General features: G+C 46.9%; 2 protein-coding genes across 2 annotated transcripts; both read left to right on the top strand.

The window, feature by feature from the left end:
- The first annotated feature begins 738 nt into the window (after positions 1-738).
- LOC146356515 (zinc finger and SCAN domain-containing protein 31-like) lies at positions 739-2,555 on the top strand. Its single transcript, XM_084841257.1, has 2 exons — positions 739-798; positions 1,824-2,555. Exon 2 carries the CDS (start codon positions 1,907-1,909, stop codon positions 2,351-2,353), a length of 447 nt encoding a protein of 148 aa, XP_084697383.1. The 5' UTR covers positions 739-798; positions 1,824-1,906; the 3' UTR covers positions 2,354-2,555.
- Positions 2,556-2,806: 251 nt separating this feature from the next.
- On the top strand, positions 2,807-10,044 carry LOC146356516 (zinc finger protein 785-like). Its single transcript, XM_084841250.1, has 4 exons — positions 2,807-2,980; positions 3,221-3,347; positions 4,213-4,308; positions 8,695-10,044. The coding sequence occupies exons 1-4, from the start codon at positions 2,909-2,911 to the stop codon at positions 9,150-9,152; spliced, it is 753 nt and encodes a 250-aa protein (XP_084697376.1). The 5' UTR covers positions 2,807-2,908; the 3' UTR covers positions 9,153-10,044.
- Positions 10,045-10,650: the final 606 nt, after the last annotated feature.

Consider the following 10,650-nt stretch of genomic DNA (forward strand, 5'->3'; position numbering starts at 1 on the left):
CAATGGGACCTTCTCAAACTGGGGAGAGGTAACAAGCGAGGTACCGAAGGGCTCAGTCCTGGGCCTGGTGCTCTTCAACATTTTTATTAATGACTTGGAGGAGGAGGTGCAGGGAATGCTGATCAATTGCAGATGACACAAAATTGGGCAGGATAGCTAATACCTTGGAAGACAGAAAGAAAATTCAAAGTGATCTTGATAGGCTGGAGCGCTGGGCAGAAAAAAACAGAATGACATTTAATAGGGATAAATGCCAAGTTCTGCACCTAGGCAAAAGAAATCAAATACACAGTTACAAGATGGGGGATATTTGGCTCAACAATACTACAAGCAAGAAGGATCTTGGAATTGTTGTAGATCAGAAGCTGAATATGAGCCAACAATGTGATGTGACTGCAAAAAAGGCCAATGCTCTCTTTTGGGCTGCATGAATAGAAGCATAGCTTCCAAATCCTGGGAAGTACTAGTTTCCCTCTACTCAGCACTGGATAGGCCTCATCTGGAGTACCGTGTCCAGTTCTGGGCACCACACTTTAAGAAGGATGCAGACAAACTGGATTGGGTTCAGAGGAGGAAACAAAGCCCTATGAAGAGAGACTGAAAGAACTGGGCATGTTTAGCCTTGAGAAGAGGAGACTGAGGGGAGATATGTTAGCGCTCTTCAAGTACTTGGAAGGTTGTCAAAGAGAGGAAGGCCAGGGTCTCTTCTCGATCATCCCAGAGTGCAGGACACGGAATCATGGGCTCAAGTGACAGGAAGCTGGATTCCGGCTGAACATCGGGAGAAACTTCCTGACGGTTAGAGCAATACAACAATGGACCCAATTCCCTAGGGAGGTGGTGGGGCTCTCCCACACTGGAGGCATTCAAGATGAAGCTGGACAGCCATGTGTCAGCGATGCTTTGGCTTAGATTCATGCATTGAGCAGGGGGGTGGACTCCTTCCAACCCTTTTATAGGCTCCTTCCAACCCTACTATTCTATGATTGTATGATCTTTTGGTTAGCCAAGCCAACGCATTATATAGCAATATAGATTACTGAATTTGTGGGGGAAATGAAATGCCCCCCCCTCGCAGCACCAGAAATAGAGTTGTAAAAATGTACAAGGACCCCCACCCCATAAATTCATTTTGGAAAATATGAAAAGATCCCCAGCCCGTGAAGTGAACTCCATCCCACAGCCATTAATTCAGAGCCCACAACATAAGCACCAGAAGGGAACGCACACAGTCACTCCTGATACGTAAAGACACACCCCCTCCATATATTCTGTGTCTCTCACACACACACGCGCATACACTGCTGTGCGGCAAGGAAGGGAGAACCCTGCTTCCCAGTCGCCACAGAAACGCTGTGATCTGGACAGGGAGAAAGGGACGGCTTGCTCTCTTTCTCCCTGTCCAGATCACTGGGCTTCTGTGGTGTGTGATGGGAGGGAGCTGCCCCCTTCTTCCTGCAGCACAGAAACCTAATAACTGGGACGTCTGCTCTGCTCCTGACATGAAGAGGAAGAAAGGAGAAAAGTGAACTTACAGGGTTGTTTTTGGGACTGGGGGAGATCAAGAAGGGAGGTGGAAACTGACAGGCAGGGCTCTGCCCTCTTTGCCCCCTCCAGAGAGTTGACTCGGTTGTGAACCAGGGGAAGCTTTGAGTCTGAGCATCTTAGGAGGGAGTTCTTCCACCCCCTATCTCTAGTGTCCCTTTGAGTCATGGCGCTCACCTGCCTTTCCTAGCCAAAATGCTCCTTTTCCTTGGTGAGCGTAATGTATGCAGAGAGAGAGGAGCTCGTAGGCTTTGTAATAGGTGATCTGCTTATATCAGATTCAGGCACACCTTGCCTCAAGAAAGAAACCGGCAGCAAAGCAAGGAGATCCTTCCAGTCCTTTTGGCAGCAGAGAGTAAAGATGGAAGAGCGAGACTTGGCAAGACCTGAGGAAGGAAAAGGCCCCCATACCATCCAGGAAGGGAGCAGTGCGGTGGCCTGGGAAAGACGAGCGCAGGAGAACCTGGCTGGGAGCAGCACCAGCTCAGACGCAGAGCGCCGGCGCTTCAGGGGGTTCTGCTACCGGGAGGCCGAGGGGCCCCGAGAGGCCTGCAGCCGACTCCACCACCTTTGCCGTCAGTGGCTGAAGCCAGAAAGGCACACGAAAGCTCAGATGCTGGACCTGGTGGTCCTGGAGCAGTTCCTGGCTGTCCTGCCCCCGGAGATGGAGAGCTGGGTCAGGGAGTGTGGAGCGGAGACCAGTTCCCAGGCGGTGGCCCTGACAGAAGGGTTCCTCCTGAGCCAGGCAGAGGAGAAGGAGCAGGTGAGAGCATTTCCTCCTGAGAGCTCCAGAGGAGTGTGGTCTTAAAAATTCCCACCAGTATGCCAGTGTTTTCTGGATATCAATCCAGATGTAATATCCCACTTTCACCCCCCCACCCCCGTTCTTCAAAAGTCCCACATGTTCTGAATGTGCATAGCAGGACCTCTTCACAAGGCACCGACTAGAGACTGTGACAGTCCAGGGAAGGAGAGAATCCTTCTTCCATCAGCACAACGGGATTAGCGGTTATAAGCACCATACTTCTGTGCTGAGTGTCAGGGAACTTCTGGGCATTTCTTTCTCTCCCCTCAGTTGGTTTTAGGAGGGAGTTTTGGATTCATTTTTCTCCTCCTGTTCTAATCCTAAGAATATGTTTTTGACCCAGATCCTTTTGGCTCATCTGCCAAACCACGGCTATAGGAAGTAAAACAACTTTAGAATGCAAATAGATTGGCAAACACTGCTCTTGTCCTTTGCTTGGGCTCCTCTTTCCTTTTCCAGGTAGACAGGATATTAGCCAAAGCAGCCACGGATTTCCCCGAGGCAGAGACGTCTCCCTAGGACACCACACACGGAACGACCAGCGGAGAGAGAGAGCGGATGCAGGGGGCTCCTTCTAGGCCCCCTTCGCCTTGCGGTGGAGCGGAAATGGCTTCTCTGCAGCCAGAGCAGGTAAGGGAGGCCGGGGTGCCTCTGTCCCCTGCACATCTCTCTGGGCCTGGAAGAATCTGACCCTGTCCCTTTTCTCCCATCCAAGAAGGCTGCTAAGAAGGCTTCGAATGTCATTCATGAAGCTCTGGCACTTGGATGGAGAACTTCCAGCCACCTCACCTTTATTGTCTTCATGGATTGCCACATTATGTGTAAGGAGAACATGATTTCTCCTCCTCCTCTTTCTTATTCTTCTTCTAGGGTCTGGTGACCTTTGAGGAGGTGGCTGTGCATTTCATGGAGGAGGAGTGGGCTCTGCTGGATCCAGGCCAGAGGGCTCTGCACAGGGACGTCACGGAGGAGACTTATGGGAACCTGGCTTCTCTGGGTAAGGGATGGGGCCCTCTGGGTAGGGGTTCCTCTTTGCCTAGTTGACAGATCCTGGAAGGGGGAATTTGTCTGATACAGACAAAGAATCTGATTCTTTGTCTGTATCAGAGCATTGTGAGGATGTCATTGAGCATAACAGGAAAACTCGTGCCCAGTCTGACCAAACACAGGTAAGAGCTCACTCGAGCCTACTCTGTGGCGGTGAGGGTGGAAAAGAGACAGTTATTTTCCACCAACATTGCATCTTCTCAGTGTCGTCCAGCAGGACCTGGGGCCAGGTTATCTGAAGGATCGGCTCCTCCAATATGGGCCTGCCCGGACCTTAAGATCTTCCTCAGCGGCCCTTCTACATGAGCCCCAGCCAAAGGAAGTGAGGCGGGTGCCTACTAGGAGGAGGGCTTTTTCTGCTGTGGCACCCGGGCTGTAGAATGAGCTCCCTAGTGAGGTTCGCCTGGCACCTATATTGTATTCCTTTCAGCACCAGGTGAAGACCTTTTTATTTTCCCAGGCATTTTAGCTTTCTAGGCTTTTAGCTTGCTGTTTTAAATCTGCTGTATTTTAAATTCCTGCACTGCTGCTAGGTTTTCTTGCGGTTGCATTGTTATACTGTGGTTTGAATGTTCTATATATTTTAAATTGTTTTATTGTGTGCCTTTTGGTTTTAATTTTTGTGAACCGCCCAGAGAGCTTCGGCTATTGGGCGGTATAGAAATGTAAATAAATAAATAAACAAACAACAGAGGCATCCTTCTTTGGACCTTTTCAGAGCTGGTATATAGAGAGGGGAGGCTTCAGACAATCTGAATATTTGTGATAGTGGGAAGTGCCAGAAGTAATTTCAGTCTTTCTGCCCTCTCTTAAAGGCCTTCCGGCTCCCAGGTCTGACTTCATTTCCTCAGAGGAAATAAAAAGGGAAGATCCATTTCTTGAGGCTGCTGAGGAAGGAGAGACCTTACCAGGTGAGTGCTTAGGTCTGGGGGGACCCTTTGTCAGGTCTCTCAGGCTCTGCATTCCCCTGACAGATACATCTTCTGGTTAAATCTTAAATGTCACGTAACTGACACTTGAGACATCTCTCAGAGAAACAGCCAAGGAAATAGATGGAGGGGACTCTGTCACGTCAGAAAAGGGTCGTTTGTTTCTGAAGTGTGTGTGCGTGGGTGGGGGGACGACTGTAGAATATTATGTCCTAAAGGCAATACCAAGAGATTTCCCAGTATTATCTACTCGGACTTGGAGTGATTGTCCCACGTGGAGGTCTTCCCAAGTCTGCTCTTTGAATGCCTTCATGAGGAGATGCCAGGGATTGAACCTGCGACCTTAGGCAGGCAAAGCATTGCATCTCCTTAGTCAGGTGCCCTGTTCCACAGTCCACCAGTTGGGAGTGCCTGAACCAGGCGTTGGGAACTCAAGGCAGCCCAGGGGTTCTGTTGGTGCGTCAGCCATCTTACTGCCCAAAGTTTCCATGGCCAAACTGTCCAAAGTGGTCTTTTTTATATATAAAACAATAAAAGCTTAAAGCAATAAGAAATGAGAATCGCAAAAATAGTAAAACATTAAATGAACTACATAATTTAGAAGCCTCAAATACAAAGTTGAGTCTTCCCTTTGTTTCTGCAGGCCAAGACCTAAAATAAAAAAGATGCGTCTTCCCTTTGTTTCTGCAGGCCAAGACCTAAAATAAAAAGATGCGTCTTCCCTTTGTTTCTGCAGGCCAAGTCCTAAAATAAAAAGATGCGTCTTCCCTTTGTTTCTGCAGGCCAAGACCTAAAATAAAAAGATGCGTCTTCCCTTTGTTTCTGCAGGCCAAGACCTAAAATAAAAAGATGCGTCTTCCCTTTGTTTCTGCAGGCCAAGACCTAAAATAAAAAGATGCGTCTTCCCTTTGTTTCTGCAGGCCAAGACCTAAAATAAAAAGATGCGTCTTCCCTTTGTTTCTGCAGGCCAAGACCTAAAATAAAAAGATGCGTCTTCCCTTTGTTTCTGCAGGCCAAGACCTAAAATAAAAAGATGCGTCTTCCCTTTGTTTCTGCAGGCCAAGACCTAATATAAAAAGATGCGTCTTCCCTTTGTTTCTGCAGGCCAAGACGGGGGCCTCCAGTCATAGGCTGGCTGTCCCTCTCCTTCTCTTTAGGTCTCTGGTTGTCTCCCCGTGTCTTCTCCAATTCTTCCTACACTATCTCTCCCTCCCCCCATTTATTCCGTGCCTGCTGGCATTTCCTCCCATCCTCCGCCTTCCTCCCTCTTCCAGGTGAACCCAGTTACGGCCGTGAGCATGACCTTGAGTGGGTGTTGGATGGTGCCGTTATTCATTTGCTCCTCACAACAGCCCCGGCACAGCCAGTCTCAATGAGCCAAGCGGATGGGAGGGCATGGGGGCCCCTGCTGGCACAGTGAGGGGTCTGACGGGCACCAGGAAAGAGGCATTCAGCCCCGCAGATCCCTCCCAGTGGTTAACGGTCTCCTCAGTGGAGGCTCAGCAGAGCAGAAAAGGGTGTGTTCAGAAGCCTCCTGAGATCTGTGTGGTGCATGCTTTGAGGGGAAAAATGGTTCGCATTCAAACCAACGAGGATGCCATGGTTCCTATCAAAGTCGGAGATGGAGGGGGCTAGGACCTGTTCTTGTCATGTTGTGAAGGATATTTTTCAGCTCGTGCAACCTGAAGGTGTGGGTGAGCTGCTCTGAAGGATGAGGCCTTCCTCCAGTTCTCTTGATAGATGCCCTTCTTGAGTAATGAAAGGGATTTCGGAGGTGATTAATTTGGGGGTTGGACTTGATGGCCTTGTAGGCCCCTTCCAACCCTACTATTCTATGAATTCCACTTTGACAGAGGGCAGGGTTCCCACTAGTGGTTAAGGAAACCAAGCCTGGACCAAAGGAGTTGTGTTAAGTACCTGCCAATCGCTAATCTCCCTTTTTGGGGCAAGGCCTGGGAGATGATAGCAGCCTCTCAATGCCAGGTGGTCTTGGAGGAGACTGAGTATTTGGATCTCAGATTCCACCCTGGGTTTGTGATGGAAAGAGCCTCGGTCGCCCTTGCCGATGATGTACGGCAGGAAATGGCATGGGGAGTTTCAACCCTCTTGATTCCCTTAGCAGCTTTAGATGCTATCAACCATATATATATATCTCAACCCCATATATATATATATATATATATATATATATAAATAAATAAATATGGGCAGGGTGTGTGTGTGTGTGTATATATGTATATATATATGTATGTGTATATGTGTGTGTGTATATATATATATATACACACACACACACACACACACACATATATATATATATACACATATACATATACACGCACACACACACACCCCCTGCCCCATAGCCGAAGCTCTCTGGGCAGTTTACGAAAGTTAGAACTTTAAAATACAATATATAAAGTTTAAAAACCATTTACATAAAACATACGCACAAACAACAGATAACTAAAAACAACTTTGAACTAAAAACAATGTGTGTAAAAAATCCAGCAATAAAACACAGCGTAAAATAACTGCTTAAAAATAATATACAAAAGTCAGCAAAAGGAATGAGAGTTCTCAAAAGGGAAGGCCTGCCGGAATAACAGCGTCTTTAATGCCTGCTTAAAAACCTTCAGCGAGGTCAGCAGGTGCGTTTCAACCGGCAGGTCGTTCCACAGATGAGGGGCAGCAAAGGAAAAGGCCCTCTCGCGTGTGGCTGCCAGTCTCACATCAGGCATCTGCAGCAGAGAGCCCTGAGAGGACCTTAGGTGGCGGACTGGGACGTAGGGGAGAAGGCGCTCCCTAAGGTACCTTGGACCTAGACGATGTAGGGCTTTAAAGGTAAGAACCAGCACTTTATATTTTGCTCAGAAACAAATTGGCAGCCAGTGTAAAGATTTTAAAACTGGTGTAATATGGTCCCCACGGGATGTCCCAGAGACCAACTTGGCTGCCATATTTTGTACCAGTTGAAGTTTCCAAAGTAAATATAAAGGCAGCTCCAAGCAGAGCGCATTGCAGAAGTCAAGCCTAGAGGTTTCCAGCGTGTGCACCACTGTTACCGGATCCACATGTTCCAGGAATGGGCGTAGCTGGCGTATCAGCCCAATTTGATAACAGGCACTTCTCACCGTTGCCTCCACCTGGGGTGCCAGGAGAAGAGTTGGGCCAAGAAGGACCCCAAGCTACGAACTTGCTCCTTCAAGGGGAGTGCAACCCCATCCAGGACTGGTTGACATCCCTCAACACCTGAATTACGACCCTTCACGATGAGCACCTCTGTCTTTCCTGGATTCAGTTTCAGCTTATTCTTCTTCATCGACCCCATTACAGACTTCAGGCAGTCATTCAGAGGAGTCCTACGTTCCTTGGATAAAGATGTGAAGGAGAAATAGATTTGGGTGTCATCAGCATACTGATAACGCTCAGCCCCAAACCTCCTGGTGATCTCTCCCAGCGGTTTCATGTAGATATTGAACAGCATCGGGGATAGAATGGAGCCCTGAGGGACTCCACATAATAGTTCCTTTTTCAAGGAACAGCAATCCCTGAGCGACTCCATTTGGAACCGTCCTGAGAGAAAGGAGCGGAACCGCTGCAGAGCAGTGCCAACCCCCAGCTCCCTCAGGCGATCCAGAAGGATACCACGGTCGATGGCATCAAAAGCCGCTGAGAGATCCAAAAGAATCAACAGGGGTGCACTCCCCCTATCAATTCCCAGGTGAAGATCATCCACCAAGGCGACCATGGCAGTCTCAGCTCCGTATCCAAAGCCGGTTTGAAATGGGTCCAGATAATCAGCTTCATCCGAGACTGCTTGGAGTTGAATGGAAACCGCCTTCTCAGTTACCTTGCCCCAAAATGGTGAATTACTTACTGGCCTATAATGATTGAAATCTAGGGGGTCCTTGTATTATATCCTTCTAAACAGCCTTGCTCAATTTGGTTATTGTTTTTTTTTACCCAGACCTACATTACAAAATGTATTTTGAGCTGCTGTCTAGCTTTTATTATGAGTTTATTCTATCTTTGTCATATTGTGAGTCGCCTGGGAGGGTTTGCATGTCAGAGTAGACGTTTTAAGCCCTGGGGTGCCAGGATCAAGCCACCTTGCTAGTGTATGCATCTTTATTTCCTCTGCTTGGTTCATCCCTAGCTTGGTTCATGTGATGTCCAGACCCGGAACCTTGCCAGTATGTCCTAAAACACCACCTAGAAATATTGTAATAAATGAAAGTTCTGTGTCCCACTTCAGTTGTCAGTAATACTGATTCTTAGAGCCTATTTAATATATTTGGAAGGATTCTTCCTCCCACTGATAATTAAAATAGCAATTCATTGGGTCCGTTCTCTTTTTTCTTTCAGCTGATGGGAGGGAGAGCAATAAAAATAAGGTCTACCAGAGGATAAAAACAGAAGATGAGAATTCAGGAAACACATCCACTTTGTTTAAAGGGGCTGATTTCCACAAATGTCCAATACCAGGAGAACATTTTGAAGGAAACAAAAAGAATATTGACAATGTGGAGAAATCGTGGAAATGCAGAAAGAATTTCACTAAAGAAATTAACCTAACTGACTGTCAAAGAATTCACACAAGGACAATGTTTCAATGCTTGGATTATGAAAATCAATTCAGTTGCAGCTCAGTCCTTAAAGATCATCAAATAATCCACACAGGGCAGAAGCCCTATAAATGCTTAGAGTGTGGTAAGAGTTTCATTCACAGATCACAGCTGAAAGACCTTCAAAGAATTCACATGGGGAGAAGCCCTATAAATGCTTGCAGTGTGGAAAGAGCTTCATTCACAGCTCACAACTGAAAGACCTTCAGAGAATCCACACCAGAGTGAAGCCCTATGTATGCTTGAGTGTGGAATGCAATTTGGTATGAAAGGACAGCTTAACTCATGAAAAAATCCACACAGGCAAGAAGCCCTGTAAATGCATAGAGTGCAGGAAGAGTTTCAATCAGAGTGCGGAAAGACCCTCAGTCAGAACACAGACCTTTCCACATAGGGGGAAAGCCCTATAAATGCTTAGAGTGTGGAAAGAGCTTCAGTCAGAGTTCTCAACCTAAAAGACATCAACGAATCCACACAGGGGGAAAGCACTAAACATGGTCAGTGTGCCAAATGAGTTTTGCTCTCAGCATATGCCTCAAAAGACATCAAAGAATTCACATCAGGGAGTAGCGCAAAGAGCTTCCATGATTGCAGGTGCCTGAAATTGCATCAGAGAACACCCCTAGGGAGGGATCTGTAAATCCTTGCAAATCCGTCATGCAGCCGAAGCTACCGTTCCATATTACAAGTACCCTACCTGGTAACCAGTACCACCCACACAGAACGATAGGGAAATAAGTGACGAAAGTACCTATAGGATAGTGCCTTAAAATAACATGGGTGGTGATTGGGGAAACCTAGGCAATAAACATGTACAACAGGAAGTTTCATCAGCGCACTCTGAACCCTATAGTTGTGCACAGTGGTTTCTAAAAAATGCAGCCTCGGAGAAGATGGAATGCAGTTCGTTTGTGAAGCAAAATCTGCTATGCACCCTCTGTGATGAATATTTGACCCACAAATCTTTGGACTGTTATTGAAGGATCGTGAAAAATTGTTTCTACCTGTATCCATATAGTTCTACCTGTGATTGTAGCTGGGAATGAATTTGTTGAAAAAAATTATACTAATTATATATAAATTATATATATATTAGAGTGCTGAGCTTGTGTTCTGTTCTTTGTTAAGCATCACTTAAGAGGCTCATCTCTTCTCCTTCTCTTCTTCTCCTTTATCTCTGTGGAAGGAAGTGTTTGTCCACAATGGACTTGAAAACTATACGTCCAATTGCTATGAAACTGTAAGGATTTGTTCTACCTCTTATCTGGGATGGCTTTATATATAGTGAACAAAATTCCACCTTCTTGAAACAAAATGGCAGCCAATCAAGGTTTTAACAGATTTACTGCTTCAATACCGTTTGATCGATTTCAACCAAACTTTATATCGTGATTTAGCGCTGCAGCAAGAATTTAAGTGTGTCCATGTGGCCTAACCTTGCTGTTACATTTTCGGCCACTAGGGACAGGCTTCACCAGCATGCAGCTTTGCACTCCGTACAGGTTGAAGCCGTAACACATTCGTAGGTTGAGGGACACAGTTATATGCCTGACCCTCCCCCTCCTGTGGGGCAGCCCCCCTCAGGGACAGACCCCTCCCCCAGGGGGCTATAGGGGTGCACCCTATCTGGGATGGTTTTAGGCATAGTGAAAACTCCATCCCCCATCTTGAAACAAAATGGCGGCCAATCCAAATT

The sequence above is a fragment of the Heloderma suspectum genome, chromosome 2, assembly GCF_057233095.1.
Source record: "Heloderma suspectum isolate Gila_16-S chromosome 2, 16-S_ref, whole genome shotgun sequence".
NCBI lineage: Eukaryota > Metazoa > Chordata > Lepidosauria > Squamata > Helodermatidae > Heloderma > Heloderma suspectum.

Coding starts and splice junctions, on each gene's coding strand:
- LOC146356515 (XM_084841257.1), top strand. CDS start 1,907: ATGGAAGAGCGAGACTTGGCAAGACCTGAGGAAGGAAAAGGCCCCCAT.
- LOC146356516 (XM_084841250.1), top strand. CDS start 2,909: ATGCAGGGGGCTCCTTCTAGGCCCCCTTCGCCTTGCGGTGGAGCGGAA. Junction 3,348..4,212: donor TGGGAACCTGGCTTCTCTGG/GTAAGGGATGGG, acceptor CCTCTCTTAAAG/GCCTTCCGGCTCCCAGGTCT. Junction 4,309..8,694: donor GGAAGGAGAGACCTTACCAG/GTGAGTGCTTAG, acceptor TTTTTCTTTCAG/CTGATGGGAGGGAGAGCAAT.